Genomic DNA, 27,272 nt, shown 5'->3' with positions numbered 1-27,272 from the left:
GAACCTGTCATTGCAAAGGCAGACATACGTATGTCACGTGAGTTGTCCGGTCAGCTGCAAACAGGGTCAACGATGAAATCATAATGCTGTTATCGATGCTTCACTCCATAGAGTCAAGTGCATTGGGGAAAGTTTACGTGGGTCATGAGAAATGCCATTTACTGAGTTGTGTTTTGACCTTGCAGGTGGACCATGTGTATGACAGTGACATGGAGGGGTCTGGATCTGCCGATAGTGATGACCAATCTCCCCAAGTTCATCACAACGGCAGCTACAGGAGCATGTACGCCGAGGAGGATGAACTCTCGGCTGCTGAGTGATCAACATGTGTACATGCCAAACCTAGAAGTGTGATGTGTAACGGTTGTGTCTGGAGAGCACAAACTGTATCATACTGTATCATACTGTAACAGCTGACACTGCTTTTAAAGTGTTTTCTCTTGAGTCCATCGGTGTGTGATTGTATGATTCTGAGAACTCTTAGAAAACATCTTCTACCGCTGTAAATATGCTGCCTGTCCTATGATATTCATATGGATGATAATGTAAAGTTTTGGAAAGATCTTTTTTGTGATGAAAGCTGCAGGATATTGAACAGTTGAGATGATTGTAATGGGGTCACTTTTTAAATTGTTTTCTTTTGCACGTAACGTGTTTACGCTCGTGTGAAAAGATATTATTTTATGCTGTTTTTGTGTGCTCCATGTCTCTCTTTTTATCCATCTTACTAAAACAGCCATTATTACTATACTTGGGCAAATCTCTTAAATGTCTGGGTTTTATTTGACCCTAGTATATGGATTTGTACATTATTTTTAATGGTAATTTATGGTAATTTACCCTCCAAATTCTCTTTAACGTAATGCAAGAAATCTCATTCTCATCACTGGAATACAGTTGATGATCATCTTGTCCGGGTTTTTTGGTATTCTAAAACAGTTCATCAAACACTACGATTTTTACTTTACAAATTTGCTTTAAAATTTGAATATAATTTTTTTTTTTTTTTTTATAAACGAGTGTAGTGGTCCTGAACATTTGTATTTCTTTATACTTTTTTTGATGACATTTCTTGACAGTTTTCATGAGATTCACCCATTGTACCTGTCAAGTAACTTCTGCCATTTCTATTCACTAAAGAAAAAAAAAAAAATTATTAGTAAAATATGTGTAGAATAACACTCCTGGAGAGCTGTGTAGAAGCACAGTGCATGTTTAAAGTGCCTCGGCAGAGGTTGTGTGGCTGAACATTTAAAAACAAATGATTGTTCAGTCTAAAATGAATATTTATCTAGTGCGTAACCTAAACAACATAGCAAAGCTTGTGTAAAATGCATATTTTTATCTTTATTTTTTAAGCAGTATTTTGCTTGAACCTGAGAAAACAGAGACCTACAGTGATATTTTCAGACAAGTATTGTTTTGTGGCATATATTCTAATGTTTAAATTTTATTTTTATTTTTATTTTTTTTTTTTAATTAAGAAGCCTTGGTGAGGGTAGTAAAGTTGTTAACGGTTACTGCTGTCTCATTCACAATAATGACAATTTAAAGCTTTATGCTTCTGAATATTATTATTTTGTTATTCTTTAGTGAGTGGGTATATATAAGTATATACTTGTTAGCAGCAGGAACTAATATGAATAAGATGGAAGTAACTACAGTATATTGATTAGTGAGCGGTGTGATTGTGCATCTGTTTAGATATACAGTATATGTGTATAAAACAGATTTTGTCTAACATACATTTACATTAAAGAGGATATACTTCTGAGATATTCGATACTGTGGCATGTGTTTTTCTAAATGTTAAATGAACCCCAAGGTGCATCAATAAGACAATTGTCCCTCTTTTAAAAGGCAGTCTCCTCAAGTCTATCAATATCAGAGTTAATGGTCTTTAAAACTGTAAAATATGGCATACAATAAATACAGGGGCCCTCAAAAGTATTTGAACACTTAAGGCAAAGGGATAGTTCACCCAGAAATCAAAAATATCTCATTTATTCACCCTCATGCCATCCCAGATGTGTATGACTTTCTTTCTTCTGCAGAACACAAATGAAGATTTTTAGAAGAATATCTCAGAAGGATTTCTTTTGGTTCTCAAAATGCAAGTGAATGGGTGCCAACATTTTGAAGCTCCAAAAATCACAAAAGTCAGCATAAAAGTAATCAATAAGACTCCAGTGGTTATATCAATGTCTTCAGAAGCGTTTTGATAGGTGTGGGTGAGAAACAGATCAATATTTAAGTCAATTTTTTCTATAAATTATCCTCCATGCTCAGTCAGTCTCCACTTAAACTTTCACATTCTTCTTCTTGTGTTTTTGGTGATTCACATTCTTCTTGCATATCGCCCCCTACTGGGCAGGGAGATGAATTTCTAGCAAAAATTGACTTAAATATTGATCTGTTTCTCACCCACACCTATCATATGACTTATAAAGGTGTGGATTTAACCACTGGAGTCATATGGATTACTTTTATGCACATAAAGGCAATGTGATTTTTGGAGCATACACATTTTTATACCCATTCACTTGTATTGTATGGACCTACAAAGCTGAAATATTCTTCTAAAAATCTTCACTTGTGTTCTACAGAAATAAATAAGACTTACACATCTAGGATGGCATGAGGATGAGTAAATAATGAGATAATTTTCATTTTTGAATGCAGTAATGTAATGCACTTTAGTGGAGGTAAGAAGTCAGTACACCTCAAATCCACATGTCTGACAACCAGAAAGTGTCCAGATACTTTTTGTCTTCAGTTTGAACACTAAATATCTTGTTTAAGCATTTACATCAAAAAAAAAAAAAAAAAATTCATTTTGTGATATTTTTTCTTTAAAAACATTCCACTTGGTTTGATATTTAACTAATGCAACGCCATTCATACATTTTGAAGTGTGGCTTGAGTGTCCAAACTTGCATGTAGAAAATTATATATTGTAAAAATATATTTACTTAGAAAATACAGAAGTAGACACATGTTGCAGAATGATTAAGGAACATCAGGGACTGTGTAATTGATGTTTGGGTTTGGGTCTCTTGTAGTGCGCATTGGTGGTTCACTGGTAGAGTTCTTGTGTGACCTGTGGGAAACCGGGGTCTTTTCCCAGCTAATGCAAGTGGCTTGTTCCATTGTGTTTGGGTGGTGTGGTGTAGTGGCTACAGCTCACGGCCAGTAAGCAGTAAAGAATGAGCCATGAGCCATCACCATTGTGCCTTTGAACAAGGCATCTAAAGTAGCTCTTGTCCAGGAGGATTGTCCCTGTAATAAGTGTAATAATACTTTCCACTGTCATGTATTTTAAGGTACAAAACCAGTTAAACTTCATTGACATCTTTGGCATGCTATCGATTACCACAGGAAATTATTTTGTAAAAACAAGCACAGTTCATGTCTACACAAACTTTTGAGCTTGTAATTATGTTTTAGTCTTAAGCATCTGCCACCAAGTTGAGTTTATCTATACGATTTAAGATCTCTAACACCCACACACTTTTACGGCAGAAAAAGAATAATATGAAAATAGTACAAACACGGTTGGGTAAAGATGCATTACAGAGTTTTGAAGATTTGCCACGTGTCGCTTATACTTAATAACAGTGTATTTTTGACTCTTGATATTGAAATAAAGGTATATTTCTAGTTTCAACATAATTTGTACTTCAGATATTTGTTTTGTCGGACAAGAAAATCTGGCTTTGTGACCCACATTTGGTTTTTGACCACTGAAACAATTTCCGCATGGAGCCACACAAGAGCCACATATCTCTGGGATTTAACCATATAGGTATAAAGTTTGTATAAAGTTGACTTCCATTGAAAGTTTACTACAGTGAACACAATTTGTTTTACAAAATGATGGACAAGCCAAAATGATTGTGGTAATTAACAACATGCCATAGATGCTGTCTACAGAGCTGAACTTTTTTTTAACATTTTTGTTTTACATGAAACAATCCTTGAAATCTTCTGAATGTGACACTGTCAGGCAGATGTAAAAGTCAGCAGTCCTTAGTGTACACTTTCTACTGTATAGTACTGATACACTTTTAAGAAGTACGCTCAGAGCACAGCAATATTTGTGCGCAAGATGTCTGTACCGTTACATGCTCCTGATGGGTTATTATTTCCTTCAAAACAGGACTGGCGTACATAGTCCTGCCCTGGATGTCCAGAAACAAATCCCGAGCTCCTTGTTTGGGCAAATGGACCCTTAATACCAGCCATAGCAACCTGCTGGAATAACTCCATAGTGGTGTAATCACTCATGAAAACCACAGCAGGCTTCCCAGAAGCTGCGGGGGCAGAGTTTGTTCCTATGATGTTGGAGATGGTATCTCCAGGGTCTTTGCTCTCTGGACTTGTGATGTCATTGTCAGTAAAAGCTCTTAAAGTAGAGTCTTTCTCATTCAGGTCCATTGAAAAGGTCTCTGTGGAAACAGACTCTTTGTTTGGGGCAAGTGTTGGGGTGTCTGGGGTTGTGGTCTCCACCAGGATGGGTGTTTTAGCCTCATCTTCACTGAGGATCAGGAGGGAGGGCTTCACACCAGGCGGGGATGTTGGAGGGCAGCTGAGAGGAGACACATCTTTCTTGCTCTCAATGACACACACTGTACTGGAATCACATCCCTCGCTCTCTTCTAACCTCTGTCTGTTCAGAGGCTCCAGAATATCCTGCAGAGAAAAGATAAAGTTGAGTCCGTTCATTCATTTGGGCCTCTTTTCAAAACTCAATTTCAGCATGCAGCAAAAATAAAAATTTGAGTTGTTACAAGGAATCTACCACTTTTTTTGTGGTACATTTTTCAATGCTTATTGGAGACTTATTGAAGTCCAAGTCCAAAAATATAGTAGTACCATGGTCCCAAAAAAACTAAAACACACAATAGTACCATGGTACCAATAAATAAATAAATAAATATGGTAATACCATGGTACCAAGTCCAAAAAATATAACAGTACCTTGGCACCAAGTCCAAAAAAACATTTCAAAACTCATTCTTAGCATGCAGCAAGAATAAACAATCAGAGTTGTTACATGAGATGTTAGTACCATGATACCACATCCAAAAAAAGATATGAGTACTATGGTATCAAGTCCTAAAAAACAAAACAAAAACAAAACATAGCAATACCATGGTAAAAATATGATAGTAGCATGGTACCAAGTCCAGTAAATAAATAAACAATGGTAGTAGTACCATGGTACTAAGTAATAATAATAATAATAATAATAATAATAATAATAAAATCATGGTAGTACAATGGTATCAAGTCTAAAAAAAAAAAACAAAAAAAAACATGACAGTTTCCATGGTAATTTCGATAAATGTTTGTAAGTTTGGTAATCCTTAAGTACCATTGTATTACCATCTGATACCATCATGGTATCGGGATACTGCCACATTATAAGGATTTTTGGGAAATGGAAAACTCCTTTTCCATTACCATGATAAACCAAAAAGTATAATTTCCTAATTTTTTTCCTGTCTCATGCTTACCAGTTCATGGCCAATGTCGATTTTCTGAACAGCATTACTTTTCCCAGGGTTTGGTATACTTGGCCAAAACAGCTTCTTAGCTCTGTAAAAAAGAATACATAATATCCATTAAGTGTCAAAACATGCAGGTATATTGGTTAAATACTGCCATTCTTTAAGATCTTAACCTGTGCAGAAGTCGACAGCTGAAATGAACAGCCAGCAAAAGGATGACTATTGCCACGATGACTGCGGCTATAATGCTGTTTAAAGCTGTGGATGCTGTAGGAATGAGGCAAACGCTGTTAATAAATATGAGACTACTTAAGTCCAAGTAATGAGAAAACAAACACATAGACATGCATTCTCACACACTTACAGTATGTCATTTACTGCTTATCATCAACAGTTTTAAGACAAATAACCAGCTGACTTTAAATAGCACCACTGAGACATACTGTCGTCTTGCAAAATGATGTGTTTACCCGGTGGGTTTGTAACAAAGGGTTTGGGATCGCTGCGCTCGCCTTCCCCAGCCGCTGTAAATGCCGATAGCTGAATTTGGTATGCACTGTTGCTTTTAAGGTTCAGCAACTCATAGCTGTTCAGACTTGGATCCACTATGATGGCTGTCAAAATTGAATATTGTACAATGACACAGTAAGATAAAAATATTGAGTTAGAAAGGGTGTTGTTCAGATTCCCATGACTGCAGTTGTCATATTTAGAAACATAAAAACACATTCATAACACATTTACAAAACCTACTGTACAAAATAAAAAACCTTTTTGTAATTATCATTATTAACAGGTTTTCAATTTCACCAAATGTATAGTGATTGCATTATTTTCCCAAAAATGAAATATAATTATTTTAACGAATGAACTTGGCTATCAAACCAAGTTATGGTTATTATATGATATGTATTATATTAGGTTGAATTTACTTACATGTTTCAGTGTTGTTTTCTGTGTAGTAGATAATGTAGCCTTGTAAGAATCCACGCAGATCCTCCTCAGACACAGGGCACCACGTGATTACTGAGGAATGCTGGGTAATATTAAAAATGCTCACATTACCAGGAGCAATGATAGGATCTGAAAGGACAAATAGGTAGTCTGTTATCTATATTCTTCTCTGTCAACTACTGCTACAACTACATAGATTTAAGACCAGATCAGTTAAAAAAATCAAGATCTGCATCCATTTAATTACCTACAGGCTTAACGTTTATTGCAAATCTACAACAGCATTTTAGCGCCATGCTAAAATACAAATCTAATGATTTGTTCACACTGCAGAGAAAATCAGCAATGACAATTAAATCCGACTTTTTTAGACTACAAAGTTGTCTACAAAGACATACAAGTTATATGTGGCCAGATCTAATTATTTTCTGTTCTGTTCTATAGCACGTCCACATAGTAATGATGCAAACTTGCGTATGTTCACCATGCGTGAGAGTTTAGCAATGGATGTTTTACCATTGATTATGGGTTTCATGAGGGCAGTATCCACATCTGAACACATTCGTCACATGCAATGTTTGTTGCTGCTAGAGTTGACAGCTGTCCCGTTTAGTCAGGACGTCCCATATTTTGGCCGAAATTAAAACGCCTCTTTCCCCGTATTATAACAGGCACCGAAATACGGATATGCATACGGGTCCCATATTGAAGGCTTTGTGTCCCGTATTGAAGTGGGAAAATGCTCAAAGGGTCAGATGGAGAAACACTTGAAGGGGACCCACGTCCCGTATTGAAGAGCTCAAAATGCTCAAGTGTCCCGTATTCACATGAGATATTCAATACATTATCGCGTTGTGGTGGCTCACAACCAGTGTGTATTACATCACCTTAGCACATCTCTTTGGGTTGTTAAAACCAATGTCTGTATGGTAAAAGTGGTTTGCACTGCCTTGGCTGCCCTCTGTCATAAAATATGTGCAAGAATTGTACCGTTAGGGCTACAAAAGCTCATCACTGGGGCATCGTTTATGGCATTTGGAACACAGTATATGTCTTCTCGCAGCAAAATCTGACATAACACATTGTACACAACAATTTTTTTTCTTTTCCTGTTTTGGACCTTTTTGAGTCTTTCTTTTCCTCTTTGTTTTATAGTTTTGTTTGCACATTGGTTCAGTTCCTTAACCTGACAATCTCATAACGTTACAACTTTATTCTCGAAAGTTTATGACTGTATTCTCGTAAAAGACCTATTATAAAGTTATTTTCAAATATTACAACTTTATTCGTGCAATGATCAACTTTATTCACTAAATGTTTTTATTTTGTTTCATTTTAACGTGGCACTAAAACAACATTGTTTTGCATTTGTGATTAACACTGTAACTTATGAGTACTCATAATTCACCTATTTTAAGGCTGTGCATTTTTTGCATGTTACCTTTATTTTTAGTTTATACACTGTAGTACAGTACATTAATCTGCCAGAGTTCATGTGCCCCTTAACACTTACCCACTCAGAGTTCACTTTGACTCTTTCACACTACAAATATATCTATTCCAAAAAAACTGTATTATTCCAAACATGCATTCAGTGCAAAACATTCATGCATTTAAATCCCATGGCAAAAGACAAGCATTACAGTGACATAACCCTGTTAAAAGAACAGCATAGCCATTCACCTGCATACAGTACATACTATACATACAGTTTTTAGATGCTGTCTTTATGACTAGTATAACAAACAATGTTGCTTGGTCATCCAGCATTGCTGCAGTTTATATAAAAACTCTCTCTGCCCTGCAGAGTGTTAATTTCTAGCGACAAGAAAACGAATTCCTTGCCAACCAGCCTGGACTAGCGTAGAGCTCCCTAAATTGGTCTAATCAGCATGTAGTCAACTTAATGTATATTTGCACTCACTTCCTTCAATAAGGTAAGCTTGAGCTGTGCTGCAGGTCTTCTCACTGTTGTTCATATTCTTCATGTTGCAGGTATCTGTGTCTGGTCTGGTATGCAGGAAGAAGTAGTATCTTATATAGGGCTGAAAAACTGCATTCACAGAAAAAAAAAAGTTTATTTTTTTTATTTATTTATTTATTTTTTTTGCTGCACACCTTAGCAAATCATTGCTGAAATTTTTAAAGGAACAGTTCACCCTGAAAGATTGTTTTCTCACCCAAGATTTGAGAGCTGCGGAGAAGGGGAGGATTATCAGTGAAAACAGCTTCAATTATTATTCTGCTCCTCAGACAAAGATATAATTTGAATAAAAAAAGACTTGGAATATAGCACTCAGGTCATATGGACTACTTTTATGGTTCTTTTATCCTTTTAGGAGCTTGGCAATATACTGTAAATCACCATCCACTTTCGTTGTATGGAAAAGAGCAGCTTGGACATTCTGTCTAACATCTCTTTTTTGCATTTTATGAAAGGAAGAAACCAATGTTGGGCCGTAATGACACAAGGGTGAGTAAATGACAAGAAAATACATTTTGGAGTCACGTGACGCCATGCGAGGATCGGACGTGTGAATGTTGAGCTCTGCGCACTTTGCTAGTTTTAATACTTTTTATGACATAAACCGGTGGGATTCGATACACTCTGTTCCATAACTGTTATAGGAGGACAATATGTCAAAGAATTCAAAATCCTCGGGCTCTGGAGACAATAAAAACACTTATGTGCTCAAGCTGACGCCCTCGAGCAGGCCGCAGGCCTGGTAGTCAGTTTGGTTGGAGAGGTGCAGGAAATGTGGCGAGAGATGCTGAACATATCGGCATTGCTGACGAAGGTCATTGCTGACTTGGAGGATCTTGCTGTGATAAGTCGATCGATCACTGCCGTGGAGGCAAAATTTACTTATGTGGTTACAAAAGTGGGGGATGTTGAGATACGGATCAATTACCTGGAGTCATCGGAGAGGGAATTATCTGCTAATCCGCTAGCAACCAAGGTGGATTTGGAGTGTATCTGAGAGAAGTTGGAGGACATGGAAAAACGTAGCCAGCGGAATAATGTCCGTATCGTTGGAGTCCCGGAGGGAGAAGAGGGACAGGGTATGGTGATGGGCTCCTGGATGGGCTCTTTCCGAATCTGCTTGACATAGCAGGCCATAAGCTGGAAATCGAGCAAGCTCACAGGGTTCCTGCTCAGCGATTCGTGGAGGGAGACAGGCCCTGATCAATTTTGGCCAAATTTCTGAGATCATCTGATAAAGATCTTGTGTTACGAGAGGTAAGGAGTAAAGGAAGGCTTTCTTGGAAGAACCACAGCATTTCTTGTTCCCAGACTTTGCAAATTCGACAAGAGAGAAACGTGATCGATTCAAGGAATGCAAGAAAATTTTACATCAACGGAAGTTCACTTTTGCACTGATATTCCCGGCCAAATTGCGAATGGATGCTAAGGATGGCCGTAAATCATTCGCATGCCCACAGCAAGCGATGTCTTTCATAAAGTCCATGGAATGAGTAAGTCCTCTTGTTGTACTCACGTTGTAGCTGAGTGGACTGGCTCACTAAACATTCGCTTGACTGTTTGGGGAATTTGCACGCTTTTTTTGTGCTGGTCCTGCCTAGCGGCTGGAGTTTGTTTTGTGGAGTATTTCTTGCAAAGTCATTGGAGTAAGTCATTTGCTTGCACTCATGTTGCAGCCGAGTGGACCGGCTCACTGAACATTTGCTTGCCTGTTTGAAGAAACTGAGCACTTTTTTTGTGCTGGTTCTGCCTATGAGCTGGAGTTTATTTTGTAGAGTAACACACCTTCAGGACAGTTTTATGGATGAATCTACATGCTCTTTGTGTTTATTCCGCCTATTGGCTGGAGTTTGTTTTATTGATTATCTTTTGCTGTGTAATTCTGTCTAACAAAATTTGTATAGAAACACCGGACTTGAGCAATCCGATAGCAAGTTTGTCCTGGGAGCTCTTTGAGTTTGGAGGGATGGACGCCAGTTGGCACTGTCGTGCGCGGGTTTAATGCGCATGTTTTTCCTTTTTCTGTTTGTTTGGTTCTGGGGGATGGTCCGGTTTTGAGGGTTGCACTAATGTTGAAATGTGGTCTTTATAATCTGTGTAAAAAGCTTGGTCTTATAGATATTTGGAGACTTTTGAACCCATCTGGTAAGGACTATACATTTTTTCATCACTCTAGAATAGATTTTTTTTATTTTTTTTATATCTAAGTCCCTCATTTCAACTGTTGTTGATTGCTCAATTGGAAACATTTTAGTCTCAGATCATGCCTTGGTGTGTTTAGAGGTGTTGCCATATAAGGAGAAAAATAAATCATATACTTGCCGCTTTAATGTATCCCTTTTGCAAAATCCTACAAATGCTAAAGGCTGAAATCAATGTCTATCATTCACCAAAAATCCAAAGCACAAGAACTCGTGGAATTGGAAGGGAATATTAAAAGTGCCGAGGCAGAGCTGAAGCGCCGAATGTCATCTAATGGCCTCAGAGAATTGACCCGATTGAAATACAGATATAATACCATTGTTTCGTGGAAGGTGGAGTTTTGGCTATTCAGGGCAAGACTCATATTTTGAGTCGGGGGACAAAGCAGGGAAGCTTTTGGCTAGATATATAAAACAGAGAGAGTCTTTTTCTACCATTCCCTCACTGAAATCTGCTGGTGGTGAAATATTTACCTCAGCCATTGATATTAATAATGCTTTAAAAAAATTATATCTTGATCTCTTTAGTTCCATGTCTTCATCTACAAATGAAGATGTTAGTAACTTTATTAGAACCTTTAGAACTCCCTAAACTGACGACTGAGCAAAAAAATTCTCTTGATTCTGAGATAAACTTGGAAGAGCTTGGTGAGGTAATTAAGGCCTTCCCTACAGGCAAGGCTCTGGGGCCAGATGGCTTTGCCACTGAATTCTTTAGATCTTATGCTACAGAATTGGCTCCACTTTGCTAGAAGTTTATACGGAATCATTAAAGAATGGAAAGCTTCCGCCAACCATGACACAAGCCTGGATAAGTCTGATTCTTAAAAAGGACAAAGATCCAAGTGAGTGTAAGAGTTACCATCCAAGACTCATTTAGACTCTGGGGGACGGAGCTTCAACTTCTCTCAAGAGATTATGGGAGAAAGATTTAAACTTGGTATTGGAAGAGGGAGCATGGGCTAAGATTCTAAATAACGTCAAGTCTACATCTAGAGATGCAAGGGTGCACCTTATGCAATTTAAGATTTTACATCGATTCTATTGGACCCCCTCTAGATTGTATAGTCTTGGTCTTAAAGACACACCCACCTGCTGGCGATGCCAATCAGAAGATGGGGACACAACCCATGTTTTTTGGTGGTGTGTTAAGTTCCAAGAATTTTGGTTGAGGGTTCCGAGTTTTATGTGTGATGTATTGGGCACTCAAATTTCATTTTTCCCCAGACTCTGTCTTTTAGGAGATTGAGTGGTCATTAATATAGGGCATAAATACATAAAAAATTGGGTCCTAGCCAGTGTTATGATCAGCAGACAGATCATTCTTAGATGGAAGTCGGCTGGAGCGCCCTCGTTTCAAGAGTGGCACACAGAGATGGACAGGTAGCGGCATTTGAAGGAATGTCATATAGAAGGCTTTTTTTTAATTAATTTTTTTATTTGTATTTGTATGTGTGTATAGTTTCATTTTGTGTTGGACAACTGGATGTTTGTAGTGTGTGGGAAGAGGGGGAGGAGGGATTGTTCAAGGGGAGGGACATATAATTTGATTCTGTGTGTGTATGTTCTGTTTCTTCAATACTGTTTTTTGAATCAATAAAATGTTAATATCAAAAAAGAAAATACATTTTGATTTTTAAATTAAAAGAGAACATTTTTGGGTGAACTATTCCTTTAATGCTGTGAATAAATAAAACTGTATATCAGCCTTATCTCCATTAAAGCTAAAATACCTATGGACATTTTATGTGTATTATATTAATAGCAAAGCATAATATACAGTAGTATTAAATCAAAAATGTATTTTTGAGAGAATAAAATGGAACAGTACCACTCTCGGATATCTTCGTTATTTCTCTATGTGTCTCCTTCACATAGAATGATCGGAATGCTGGTCTCTGTCCTTTGGCCCACCACTCCACAGAGTAACACACACTGGAGATGGAGCTGCTCCAGGACAGGTTGAAACTGCTGTTGCTGTTTATACTGACATTGAACGACCCAAACCACTCTAAAAAAACAAATAATATCCAGTATTTTCAGTGGTAACGTAGCAAATTTTTTCCTGTGAAATCACTAGAACATTACCGAATTCCAAAGGGCTACAGATTTAAAGTTCATGCACACCTAATGGCCAACAGTATGAGGATTCATTTTGGGATTTGGTAAGGCCCCTTAATTCCAGTGAAGACTAATCTTAAGGCTACTCCTTATGCCTAGTGGACACTACACGACTCAAGCTCATCTCCTTTGATGTTTTGAGTTGGCGACTGGTCTGCGACGAGAAGTTTAAGATCTCACGACGAACGGTCTTATTGTGTGCGCACTCCTGTGACATGCTGAGACTTGTCCTAGATGCAACGATAGTTTTGGAAACAGCTTGAAATCTAGACGTCTTGTTGTCAGGTGTGAGCACCGTTGAGTAAGAGACCGTTATGAGCCAAAACCAATGAAATACAGACAGAGTGCAAGAGGAAAGATAGGTATAGGAAGCAGAAGAAAAAAAACAATTAGAAAGTAAAATAAAATTTCACCCACATCTCCCTACCCACTGTCTTTATTATTTTCAGCTGTTTTTTGTTTTTCTCCCCCTTAGCACAAATAAGCATAAAAACGGGCATGAGACATTTCATGTTTGTTGAAAAGGAGAGCAGGGTTTTGGATAACAGGAGACAAAAATTATTAGAAAATAAAATACAACATCACCCACATCTCCCTAATCCCTGTTTTTTTATTTTTTTAAAAAAAATTTTTTATAATTGTTTCCCTTTGCAAATGGTGCCAGTAAGTGCAAAATGGGTGTGAGCCATTCTTTCATGTTTGTTCACGTTATCAAGAATAACCTGTGTGAGTTTGTGAATGAATTTGGTTATCTTAATTTAAAGATGCATTTTGGGCCATAACTGCCAGTTTTTCGCCGGTAACGTGTGGATTTAAAGGGAAATAAGTGGACGACAGTGGCATAGCCAAGGGTAGGCCAGCCCACCCAACTAGACCTAGGCCCAATCAGAATATTAGAGATTACTCTTTGACTTCAAGTATATATTTATAAAATACTTTAAAAAAAATTCTAAATTCTGATTTCTGAAAGTGTGAAAGAACTGTTTGAATGCACAGCTTGTCTGTTCTTAAGAAAAATGTGGTAAAAATACAAATTGGGCAAAAACTTGGCCCATCCATTTTTACTGAGGCCCACCCATAAGTAATTTCTAGGCTACGCCCATGGCATACGAACGGACAGTATAAAAAAAGCGAATGCATGAACATGCACAATAGGGACACAAAAATGAGCAGCATGCACACTAGAAGCTCAGTTACAGGTACTGCACTAAAATAACTCAGCATTCTGCTGAATTCGAATGGTTTTGTGGTTGAGACATTACAGTCCTGTATTGTGCGTACCAGCATAACGAAAAACAAGACTGTGAGTAGCAGAGCACCAGTGGCAAGTTGTGTAGTGTACACTTGGCATTAGAGTGACATTCAGACCCTGCGCTCTGACCCCAGCTTGGCTGGGATATGCGAAAACAGGGGCAGTGGTGGCTCAGCGGTTAAGGCTCTGGGTTACTGATCAGAAGATCGGGGGTTCAAGCCCCAGCACTGCCAAGATGCCACTGTTGGGCCCTTGACCCTATCTGCTCCAGGGGTGCCGTATCATGGCTGACCCTGCACTCTGACCCCAGCTTAGCTGGGATATGTGAAAAAAAAGAATTTCACTGTATATGTGCAAATGTGTGATAAATGAAATATAATTATAAATTATAATTATTCTAGAGAACTGTATGCTTCCAAGATTAGGGAGGGCCCTTTACTGAGTCTGGTGTGGAAGAATTTGACTGGCCTACACAAAGCCCAGACCTGAATCCCACTGAACATATTTGGAATGAATTGGAATGGCGTCTGTGAATCAGACCCCATCATCCATCATTATTGCCTGACCTCATTGATGCTCTTGTGTCTGAATAGAAGCAAATCCCCAAACATCTAGTGGAAAGCCTTTTCAGAAGTTAGGGAGGACCAACTCCCTATCAATGGCCATGGTTTTAAATATAAACATTCAACAAGTACTTATGGGGGTCGTGTTCATTTGTCCATATACTTTTGGTCATGTAGTGTATACTGTATGATTAAGCATCTGGCATAACTGTACATGATTAACCACAGTACTTCTGAGCCTGCAGGTAGTTGGCAACTAGGTAAGAAAGAAACATACCCCTCCAAACATCCATGTGCTCGATGGCTGTACTGGCGATAGGGGACGATCCAGCAGTATTGAGGGCCTTGACACTGATGTTGTAGGCAGAGTAAGACAGCACCAGTGTGAGCGATAGATTTTTGGTGGTGTAATTTTCCTGATTGCTGCGTTCCCCGGACACTTTCCAAACGGTCACATTATAGTCATTCACAGCATCACTGTTTGCATACTGGAGGAAAAAAGAATTGCTCTAGTTTCTAAAATATCCTTAAGAATTCTGAACTAGATTTCTATTGGAATTTCTATTACAATTTGGAACCATTCATAACGTATCCTAATGGGGTCAACTAAGAATCCAAAAAGAATCAAATAAGATCATGTTAGATAAAGTGTATTTTGTGTGGTGTATTTGAGTTTAGGAGGACTCTTATTTGATCCCATTATATCCTTAAGGATTGGTTCAAATTGATAATTCCAATAGGAATTGTGTACACATTTATTTAGTATTTTTTATTTAAGTATGAGCTGAAAAGAGGTAGTTCACATGCTGTGCGGTGTGACAAAACTCATCTAAAACTCATCCAAACTCATCTAAAGCAACTATTTTAAACAGCATTTTGCTAATGCTTTTGTTAATTTTATGCATGCAGATTAAATGACCTCATATTAACTGAAAGACAACATGGACCATTTGTGCCTCTAAAAATTAATTTGTCACACCGCAGGACCAATTAAAATGAACTTGTGGAAACAAAAATGTGATTTAAAATTTTTGAAAAACTTCAAAGAAATGGAGACTTGTTACAGAACATTGGATACAGTATACACTTTTCCTTATGCATTTTTCATACACTCTACACAAAGTCATAAAAAAAAGCACATGGACACTTAACTACCCATATATGGCCTTGGGAAATTACATATGTCAGTACCTCCCACTTCACGATTACTCTTCTCTGCCCTGCTGATATGAAATTACATTGTTGGTGGTCTTGAATCTCATGCCGGATAGATGGTGCATCTGTGAGTTCTAAGGAAAGCATTTTGAAAATACAGGGTTAAATTAAATATGCAGTGTTTAATGTTTAAACTTCTAGCAGCCACTAATGGCAAAAAATTGAAGTGCAATATTTTTTTTTGAGCAGCCGGATTATGGAGCCAGATTTGTGCCAAAACTTAACAGACAAGCAAACAAAAAAACAACCCACTTTGCAAAGGAAAACGCGACTCTCAAACAAACTGAAAGCTATTTGGAAATACTAAGGTCCATTTGAGAGAAAACGAAGGGTAGCTGTTGTGTACCACAAACAAATGTGCTGTGTTTTACAAATATATATATAAAAAAATTGTTTCATATGAACCTACATCATATTTCACAAATAAATACAATCTATTCTAAAAATTCTACAGGATAATTGAACAAAAACAAAATCCAATGTGTACAAATTAAAGCTGTCGGTAGATTAAAATTTCTAATCGTGATATCATGATTTTTCATTGTTAATCGCGATTAATCTCAGATTTTAAAAGTGCTGAAATTTGACTCTATATACTTATCCTGTCAAAATGCATTTATTTCCTTCTTTGGAAAGAACAACACCATAGAACAAAACAATATGTAACAATAATGCTTTATTAACATTTTCCAAACTCCACAGTACAAAGACAGAAATGCACAAAAATAGCATCAATTCAAGTAACACTGAACATTTACCAAAGTCTAAGTGGGATGTTGATTGATTGATAGAAATACTATTCTTTGCAATGCATATTAAATCTCTTAAACCCTCATCCTCCACACTATTTATCGTCAACAGGCTGTCTTTTCACTTTGGATATGGAATGCACATGATCAGGGCAGCAAGTGCCGTGTTGAACTCCATATGAAAAGCGCATCTTGTTCTGCTTTTAGTGCTGGTACTGAAATCTAATTCATCCGAATTGTCTGGTAATCATTAGCTGACGCTTCAGAAGCTTGCCGGCAACGGGCACAAAATTGAAATGGTTAAATCTGAGTGGAGCATCAACAGACCCGCCATGGGAGAACAAGCTGCACAGCAGGCTTGTAAGAGTTGACGTGCTTATGTGGTAAAATATTGAATTACAAAAGACACGAAGAACGTAACTTTTGTCACAAGTCCCATCAGCGTTTGTTTTATAAGAGGTCCTTTCTCCAGCACGGACTCACTGTTGTGTGATTGTTTGTAGTGTGTATACGAGTGTAATGTCCCCGCTGGGCATATCGCAAGGGTTCTGCCCTCTACCCAGTGTTCAGAACTCACACGGAGCTGAATAAAATGTCAAAATCTAATGTCAAATCGGTACATGCCTTAATCATGATTAAGAAAAAATTTACGTGTTATACATTATAAATTAATCGCATGCGTTAACGCATTAACGCTGACAGCACTAGTACAAATACATACCAATTAAGTGTCACCAACCAAAGTCTTGATTTACTCACAAATGCATCAATGCATATTTTCTCGCAATTGGGCTGTGCAGTGTCCTCTTTCAAAACAGTAGATGGAACAGTGCTGTAACATACTTACTATTTTTTCACTCAGTGATGTTATTATTACTCCATATGTAGTAAAAACTATCTATTTTCTAGTAAAAAAAAAATACTAAGTAAAAAAAGTTGTCTTATACAAAGGTGCTGAAAATCAAGACTAAAATAATGTGAAAATGCTGGAAAACATGGAAATTGCACATCATCTTGTTTAAACACTAATTTAAATTATTAAGCATTTATTTAATATAAGAAATAATGATGGCTTTGGTAAGGACAGGTTTTTTTTTTTTACAAGTATTGATGCTGAGCTTCATAGGGGTTAATAAAAGTAGATAAATGCATTGTGTTATTAAACTCGATTTAATCATTATAATGGGCTATGCAGTGACAACACCTTTGGTTGAAAACAGGAACACACAGAAATATGACGGGCTTCAGCTTTGTATTGAACTACTCCACATCTCCATGTGGAGACACTTCGTTGATTCACTGATCTTCTGAATTCAGGTCTAAGCACTGTGTAATGTAAAATAATGTACAATGTAAGATGATATTTAAAACATAAATTATTAAACTATTAATAAATTAAAGAAACTATTAAAATTGCTTTATGATTTAAAGCGAGGATTAAGTATAAATAGATCAGATCAGTGAAGAATGCCATTTTTACAACATAATTATGTTGTTTTTTTCTTGTTATTACTAGAAAATATCTAGTTTTTTACCAGATCAGATGTCGTTTTTACCACAACATATATTTTATACTAGAAAATGTCATTATTCATGACCTACTTTGTTATAACTAGAAAGGAAAAGTTGTTTTTCCCTCATATCATTGTAATAATAATGACATAACGGACTGAAAAATATATTAGGTAGCCTTTGTGGCAGCATTACGCCAGCTACTGTGTTGGAAGAGGACTTTGCACAACCTATTTGTGAGAAAATCTGCATTGATGCATTTGGGAGAAAATTCAGACTGTGGTTGAGAAAATTGTGCCTAAAGTCACATGACTCATAAGTGGTATGGATTTGTTCACATTGGATTTTGTATTTGTTCAACATTCCTGTAAATTTTCTTGAATAGATTGTATTTATTTGTGAAATACAGTATGATGTAGGTTCATGTGAAACAATTTTTTTTTATTTTTAAAACACTGCGTATTTGATTGTTAAGCCAGTGATGCATGACAACTACCATTAATTTTCTCTTAAATTTCCCTTTGCATTTGCAAATCGCTTTCTGTTTGTTTGAGAGCCGAGTTTTCCTATGCAAAGTGGATTGTGTTTCTTTGCATAACGTTCTATATCTTATTTGTTTAGTTTTGGCACAAATCTGGCTCCATACTGGATATAACAACACTGGTTATGCCATGGGTGTAAATTTAGGGCTAGACTACCTGTTTGTCCAAACCATGGAGGATTAAGGGGTCAAGGTTGGTTAGGCTGATTAACCAGCCCTCCCTGTTAGATGCTGTAACTGCACCATCTGGGCCAGTAAAGAATTTTTCAGTTTTTTCAGTAGTCAAGTATTCTAACAAAATAAATTATTTTGCAAGCAACATATAAAATGCTAATATTCCATTTTATTACAGTAGATGTTTTAACAGTGACCTTTTCGAGGGCTCTTAAAAGTGTGAAATTGACTTATATTTGGTAGTAGCTGGTGAAGGGCTTCGGATTGTGCCCAGTTCTTATGGTGCCATCAGTCAATTAGCCATGACGTCATTTTCCTTTGACTCTAGACAGAGTGCTTAGTCAGATGTCATTTACGGTTCAGGTGATTGGCAAAATGATTAATACATAAATAAATGAACCCATCAGCAGAGATGGATTTCAAAATCGCAAACTTCCGGGGGGTGCATGTGCCAGCTGAGCAACTGCCATTGAGATTAATTCAGAGTCACTCTCTGAAGGTATTATTATTAAGGTACCTCCTTGGTCCAAACTATGCCATATGGAGGGAGTGTTTGAAAACATTCATTATTTTTGCAATTCTATTTGGTGCCACTAATGCCACAGAAATTACACACAACACCTTTATAGCAAAATTATACATGTACAAAATTTGACAGTGTATCCATAAAATACCGAAGTTCATAATACAGTAACTTTTATTTAGCCATTTTGGAACCCCACATCCTCAACTCACCCTGTGGGACAGTGATGACCTTACCGAGAAGACACTGTGAGCACTCTGAGGTGCGAGCGCAACGTATTTGCATCTCATAAGAACGAGAAGCTGTCAGATTACTCACAACACATTCCCTGTTGTTTTCAGATATTTGCTACAGAGGAAAGGGGACAAAATAAGAGGAATAAACAAATTAATGTAAGCAAAAGTAAATTTACATCACTATTGTCAATTGAGCTAGTGTAGCATTTTGAACGCAAGTATTTTAAAATGCATGTTCATGGTCTTGGCCAGCTATTAATTTAGTCTGATCTCATGAACATATCGTGACTGAAAAAATGAAATCAGACAAGGTTTTTAAGGTGAATATTAGAATATTAGGTTTTAATGAGTAAAACCTACCTCTCTCACCTAAAACTTTAACCTAAACCTAACCAATAGTGTTCAAAAAGCAAATGCGATATGAAAAGCACATTGTATTGAAAATAACTTTTTCATCTTTCCATCTCTGTAATCATGTCTCCCTTTTATTTTTTGGAATCAGATTCATGTAGTGTTTATCATAGATAAGTGATGTATTATAAAAGTTGTCAATCACAAACACCTATAAAATACCTATATTTTTCATTCTTTCTGGCAAACAGCCATAAAAAGGAATGTAAATTACAGTATGTATGCTACATTTTGAAATTGCAGAATACATTGTTTATTATAAGGGGTGATTGCATTCGCAACCCAATTCTCAACACTCACTACTCATGAGATATTTTAAATGAGCTACTCTTTTACTCTTACTTGAGTAGTTTTTAGGACAGCTACTTTTACTCTACTCACACTACATTTTTTGGGAGGTAACAGTATTTTTACTTGAGTATGGTTTCTCAGTACTCTTTCCAACCCTGAAAATTATACAGTATATTATGCACATAAAATGATAACATTTTAATATTTTTTCATTTATTAAAAAAAAGAACTGATTTAGGTTTCACAAACTTGTTTAAAAGCTGGATATGACTGAAAGTAAAGGCTTGTGGTTCTGCAGTTGAGTCAGATGTTAAATCAGAAAATGCTCTGATTGAATGAGCTCATTCAGTGAAGTAGGGGTGCAAAGTTAATCGAATGAATAACAGATTACAGTTTGAGCTGCCACAATTAACTAATCATGAGAAGTGTCAGTTATAGCAGTCTGTGTAGGTTCACTCATGCTGTGTCAGAATTTTCTATGTAACGTGTTTGTGCAGTGGTTGAGCACTGTAACCAATCACAGACCAAACCGTTGCTCACTTCTGTGTATAATTTATTAGAAATTTGAATAACGGCTTTGTTTTTTATGCTGCTAAGACGGCCAATGTGAAGTTGACCATTAAAGCAAATAGTCTTAATTAACTGATGAATAAAACGGTAATTAAGTAATTCAGGAACACAGTTGTTTTGGATGTGCAGCCATTGTAAATATATGGCATGCAGTTGATCCACCCAAATTAAGTATTTTACTGTAAACTGAATTAATTGAAATTAACCGCAATTACAGTATCAAGGGAAATAATCAGCAATTACTATTTTTGTCGTAATCGTGCAGCCCTACAATGAAGGATTCATCAGACTGATTCAAATTGGTCATTCATGAGTTCTTAAGTCCTTTGGAGCAGTTCATTAAAAAAACTGGCTTGTGAGTCACGTGAATCTGACTAATTTAGTCACGCTGCATGTTTGTTTTCGAATGCAGCCAGCGAATGCAATGCAACAGAAAGACATTTTGTTTTTGCCGTTATTTTGGTGTACACTTTTTTCTCGCATTCAGTTTAAACTGCAAGCTCACAACTCAATGTAATATATATACGTATATATATATATATATATATATATATATATATATATATATATATATATATATACAGTATAATATACTGTATAGGCCCATACATTTCATTGTACATTTACACTAATCCTCTAGGCTATGCTATTGTTCTACACTGCTTCAAATGCAACAAACCAGCAAGTTATTCTAATCAGCTTAGCACTTTTTTATTAAAGATTCATTAAATTATATTTTTACAACAGGAACAGTCCCGCTGGAGTCTTAAAAGCGTAATGGTTGTAGCCCAGAAATGACCCCATCTTGGTGTCAATCTTCAATCTTTAGCTTACAAGCTCACGACCTGTAACCTCATGTATAAATGCAACATTTGCTCAGTATTATCAAAAAGCATGTACTGCATTTCCCACACAATCTCAGGATTTATAAAATATGAAAATGTGCACACCCTCACACACTCTCTAGAGTACACCATGCGTACACATGTTTTACTGGTGGCCAGATAATGAACTCACAATAACTGAATGACTATACTGAAACTGAATATTTGCATACTGCTTTCTGCACATTATATGCTGTATACTGCATACTGTTTTTTAAAAATAGTATAATGTGAAACAAAATGCAGAATGCATGATGTACTCCGCTTCAGGGAGGGGAAGGGGCAGGAAGTAAAGCTTGTGCATATGTGCACAATTGATTTAAAGATTACAATTTGTGCAGGATCTGGCGTACATGGTGTTTAATGAATCAGAAACAGCTTGTGCATACTCATATTCTGTCATTTGCACTTTAAGGTTGAAATCTTTGCAAATATTAATACATAAGACCACAGATCTTCAAACACAAGCCATATCACTCCTAAATACAGTGTTTCTCAAGTCACTCTGAATGTAAACTCTGAACCAGTCTCGGAAATTAACCAGAGCTTGGTGCAAAGGGGATTATTTAAACGGAGTGACTATTTGCACCTGCCTCACAGTGCACCTGTTTGCACGCCAATAGTCTGGTGAAATCAGAGATATTGAAAACAAACTGCACCCACCAGTTTTGTTGCAATGGATGTAGTGTGTAAAGATGGCATGGATGTGTCTTTTTCGTGCGGACGAACCCGGGTTCGAATTCAACTTTTTCCCATCCTGTTTCCTGCCTCCACTCTTAATATTTCCTTTAATACTGCTTATAATAATAAATAAAAAGGAATATAAAGGTTAATTGCTTCACAGTAATTTGGTCACTCTGAAGGTTTGTGAGTTGAGAGAAAAGTTTGAGGTTTTTTAACGGAAGCCATAGTTTCAATGCAATTAACCATGTTGTTATCACAGTAATATGGTGTTAATATAGTAACCATGGTTAATATGTGGTTACTATGATGGTAAATGGATAATACTGTATGTGGTTTAATATAGAATACCATGGTGATACTGTGTTTACTGTTGTGAAACCATGGTTAATATTTGTAAGGTAAGGTTAGGGTTTGGTTTAGGGATAGGGGTTTGTGCGTCTGTGGGACACTAAATAAACACAATAAACATCCTGCAGTGATGCCCCTGTTCTGTATGTAAGTATTTAATTATGAGTGCAAATGGTATCTGCCACTATTTGCTCTGCCATTTTTTTAAATGTATCCAAGTGTTTATGGTGTTATGATATATTGTGCATTATTACAGTGTGTTTGACGTTGATTGGATTTTTACGCTGTGAAAAGTGATAACCTCCAGTTGTTACATTAAAGGAATCTTCCGGGTTCAATACAAGAGCTCAGTCAGCAGCATTTGTGGCATAAAGTTGATAACCACAAAAACTAATTTCAACTTCAAAAATGTAGGGTTTAAAGGCAAAAATCACATTTCTGCCTTTAAACCCTAAAAAAATTGGCCCAATTCACTTCCATTGTAGGTATCACTGTAACCTCAATTTTTTTTTAATTTTCTTTTTAAGATAAGGAACAACGAATCACAATTTTTTGTGGTAATCAACATTATGCAACACATGCTTTTGATAGAGCTTAACTTGTTTTGCAAATTTGATGTTAAATAATAATTTTGATGAATAAAACCAATTAATTTAGATGTTACCACATGAAGCACATTTTTAGGTAAACTTTTTTTTCAGTCTATTTACAGGGGGTAAATATTTAATTTCTGACACTGCTCTCTTATTTTTAATAAACAAGTTAAACATTTTCTGTTTTTAGTGAATAAAGGATAAAGCAAGGAGGCCAAATGGTCGTATTCTTACTGTAAATCAACTGCAGGGTGCTGCTTATGACATTTACCTCGTTCCACCATGTAGTGCTGAACTCTCTGAACCTTACAGAGAATTGTTTGACATAACTGCTCTCATCGCCCCAGTGCGCCTCAACAAAGAGATGACCTGAGCTTCTTTTGAAAGTTGGACTTGGAGGACCACACCGTGCTGTATTAACAGAAATAAAAAACAGAATAAGACATCCCAATGTAGAATCGAATCCTTCCTGATTTCTGTGTAGTAGGGACTGACAGCCATTCACTTTCAAGGAAAAAAATGTGTATGGTGGTGACCGAGGCTGTCAGTCATTTACATTCTGCCCCACATCTACTTTTGAGTTCCACGGAAGAAAGAAAGTCATGCAACATGGAAAAAATAAAAAATTATAAGAATAATTTTGGTGAGTAAAACATACTCATCTGTGACGGAGTACCACTGAACTCTTTGTAGGTGCAGCTCTTCTGATCCTCACTTGTTGCAATAACGTGAGCTGTCATATTGTATCCATTTATCACAGAAAATCCATCTGAGGTCACAATCGAGTTATTGATTCTCAACTTCTGATTTACAGTCACACAACTGCATGTCCTCCTACACAAAATAGAGTGTGTATTGTATACTGTAATTCTCAAAGTCTTCTAATTCTCTTCACTTTGGTATCAAGTAGTATTAACAATAATAATACCAAGAAAGCTAAGTGACAGACTGTGACCTGATTTAAATTGATATTATCAGTGTTCACTCACTGATGTGTGTAGAGTGTGTATGATGTTAAATTGTCTCTTCCAGGTTTCCAATCACAGAAGTACTTTCGATAATTCTTTTTATACCTTATAAAGCAGGTAAAATCACGGATTCCTGAGAAATGAGATAATCAAAGAAATTTCACAAATAAGTACTGAAAGAAAACAAAAAAACCCAGTAAACCTTAAAGACTTTAAAAAAAAAAAAAAAAAAAATGCAAGAGCCACTTCTAAAGAATAATGGAATAAGGTTGATTGTGGGTACAATAGGGCTAAAGGCACCGCTTAAAGGAATAGTGGCAAAATGAAAATTCTCTCATTTACTCACCCTCATGTCATCCCAGATGTGTATGGTTTTCTTTCTTCTGCAGAACACAAAAGAAGATTTTTTAGAAGAAAATGTCAGCCCTGTTGGTCCATACAATGCAAGTGAGTGGTGGCAAGAACTTTGAAGCTCCAAAAGCACATGAAGGGAGCATAAAAGTAATCCATAAGACTCCAGTGGTTTAATCCAGATCTTCTGAAGTCATATGATAGGTATGGTAGAGAAGCAGATCAATATTTAAGTCCTTTTTTACTGTCAATCTCCACTTTCACTCTCAGATTCTTCTCCTTTTGTTTTTGGCGATTCACATTATTCATGCATATCGCCACCTACTGGGCAGGGAGGAGAATTTATAGTAAAAAAGGACTTAAATATTAATCCGTTTCTCATCCACACCTATCATATCACTTCTGAAGACATGGATTTAACCACTGGAGTCGTATGGATTACTTTTCATCATTCAGGTCATCATTTACTTGCATTGAATGGACCTACAGAGCTGAAATATTCTTCTAAAAATCTTAATTTGTGTTCAGCAGAAGAAAGAAAGTCATTCACATCTGAGATGGCATGAGGGTGAGTAAATGATGAGAGAATTTTGATTTTTGGTGGAACTAAGGAACTTCAAGGAAAATTTGTGTATGCATTTTTTTTTTTTTTTTTCTGGTCACAAAGTGCATCAAAATAAAAAAATAAAAAAATAAATAAAAATAAACATATCTTTTTATTGAATATTGGTGGAGCAACATAATTTGAGTGAAAAGAAATTACAATTGTTTCATTCAATTCATTTAAAAAAGGTGGCGAGGGGGCCTTTGACCAAGAGGTAAAATTTGACAACTTATGCAAGTACTTTTGAGACAGCAAGATGTTTTTAAGAAACAAATTAAGACCATGCTTATTCAAAATGACCACTTCAGAAAAGGGGGCACCATTTAAAGTGATTATAATCAGATTTGGCATTTCATAACATCTCAAGTATTCTATAAACAAATAAAATCTTCATAGTGACTGGATCAGTCAACGTAAGCCCACTTTAAACATTCTTCATATCAAATCTAACTAAATATTTTTTGGGACCACTGTAACTTGAGATCTGAATATACACGTATTTATAATATATAAGAAGTAACATTTATGAATACCTCTAACTACAGAACAAATAGACAGACACATCTTTTATGGAAATGTTTTTTTTTTTTTGTTTTTTTTTACCTTCTGTGTTGTTACAATTTCTTTTGAATAAGCCCAAGTTCTTGCAGTCACACTTCCCTGTAAAATTACAATGAAAAGTTGCATACAGAGGTTTTATTTAATCTCCTGATGACTTTCTGTAGTGAAGGTTTATAGGCTGACACTTGTCAAATGGCATCCCACAAACACTAACCAGACACTCATTTACAAATAACGGTTCCAGTTAAAGCCAAAATAGGTTTAACATCCTGATACAGTGCCATCCAAAAGTCTGAGAACACAAGTGAAAGTGCTTTAATTTTGCATTCTTTTCTAATTTAATACAAAATGTTTTAGTAGAAATTATAAAATCGGCATAACAATTTGAGTGAAAAGTTGAATTGAAATGACATGAATTTCAGACTTTTTTAAAGGCAGCATGCTTACACTAGAGCGGGCATGAATCAAACCTGTTGACCCATGTTATTCAGCATGATTTAAGAATGTTCCAAAGAGCATCTTGTGTGCTTTAAGGGAAGGGAAGAAAAGATATCTGACCTTTTGTTCAAAGGAGTTAACGTGGTCAGTATCACACATTTACATTCACAAAAACTTGCATTCGACTAGTGACCCAACAGTACAGAATCTGAAACATATTTGTAATATTACATCATAACTTTAATTTGTTTACGTTTTTCAAAATCCCAAAAATATGTTTATTTCCAGGTTTAAATGAAACATCCCAAATTTTCAATGTGGTCTCAGACTTATGAATCCCACTGTATGTAAAAACACGCATAGCAATGATAGTCACTAATTGTACTGACCTGTTACCTCTTTAGGAATAGATGTGAAGAGAAACAGAAAACCTGAAACATGAATAAACCTACTGAAATAAATCAACACCACAGCAATAATGTAAATGAAAGGCATAACGTATTATGTGTCTATGTAAATACTGAGGCATGAAAAGACAGCTAAAGCACATACCAAAAGTGGAATAAAAGGCAGCCGAACACTTGCGCATTGTCGCCTCTTCTGAGCGTGTGCCCATGAACTGTTGGAAGAGACTGAGGGGTATTCCCTTTTCTCATGAAACTACTGCTCTACTGTTACGACATCAGACTTATCTCTCATAGGCTGCCTACCTGCACAGCATATTTGGGCACTTATAGGCACGTGCAGCATTTTGGGGCATGTCCAAAAAGGCTGCAAGGACACACAACCAATGAATCAACACAGCGTTTAAATGTGCAGCCGTATCTGTGATCAAATAAAATAAATGAATAAATAAATAGACAACTCCTCTAAAAACATCATTAGAGTGATAATCTGTCGGTAAATGACAGTGTGAGCATGGCGAAGCAAACAACAGTTTTTATTTTTAATATAATTTTTTATTTTCAGAAAAGATGATTGGACAATAGAATTAGTCAAATACTAGACATTAACGGCACAGAGAAACTGAT

General features: G+C 36.4%; 2 protein-coding genes across 5 annotated transcripts in view; one reads left to right on the top strand and one right to left on the bottom strand.

Moving 5' to 3' along the window:
• Positions 1-1,014, top strand: part of srek1 (splicing regulatory glutamine/lysine-rich protein 1) — a 29,647-nt gene extending 28,633 nt beyond the window's left edge. For both annotated transcript variants that reach the window (XM_051691647.1, XM_051691653.1), the window contains one exon: positions 186-1,014. In XM_051691647.1, the coding sequence (XP_051547607.1) occupies positions 186-320 (135 nt within the window). In that variant the 3' untranslated portion in view covers positions 321-1,014. The remainder of the gene's footprint in view (positions 1-185) is intronic.
• Positions 957-26,935, bottom strand: LOC127437013 (leukemia inhibitory factor receptor). Of its 3 annotated transcripts, none has more exons than XM_051691613.1 (16): positions 26,794-26,935; positions 26,631-26,672; positions 25,846-25,902; positions 24,309-24,420; positions 23,978-24,153; positions 23,591-23,730; positions 19,515-19,650; positions 15,780-15,877; positions 14,866-15,076; positions 12,484-12,663; positions 8,392-8,520; positions 6,450-6,596; positions 5,984-6,127; positions 5,687-5,780; positions 5,520-5,601; positions 957-4,692 (listed from the first exon to the last, which is right to left on the bottom strand). In XM_051691613.1, exons 1-16 carry the CDS (start codon positions 26,855-26,857, stop codon positions 4,081-4,083), a joined length of 2,424 nt encoding a protein of 807 aa, XP_051547573.1. In that variant the 5' UTR covers positions 26,858-26,935; the 3' UTR covers positions 957-4,080. The 3 variants fall into 3 exon arrangements, with proteins under 3 accessions (XP_051547573.1, XP_051547583.1, XP_051547594.1); XM_051691623.1 differs by having other exon boundaries at positions 19,539-19,650; XM_051691634.1 differs by lacking the exons at positions 25,846-25,902; positions 26,631-26,672; positions 26,794-26,935 and adding an exon at positions 24,634-24,670.
• Between the last annotated feature and the right edge of the window lie 337 nt (positions 26,936-27,272).

This window comes from Myxocyprinus asiaticus, chromosome 4 (assembly GCF_019703515.2).
Source record: "Myxocyprinus asiaticus isolate MX2 ecotype Aquarium Trade chromosome 4, UBuf_Myxa_2, whole genome shotgun sequence".
In the NCBI taxonomy this organism is placed as follows: domain Eukaryota; kingdom Metazoa; phylum Chordata; class Actinopteri; order Cypriniformes; family Catostomidae; genus Myxocyprinus; species Myxocyprinus asiaticus.
Note: the sequence above shows the minus strand (reverse complement) of the source record. Positions and strands in the feature narration are given on the sequence as shown.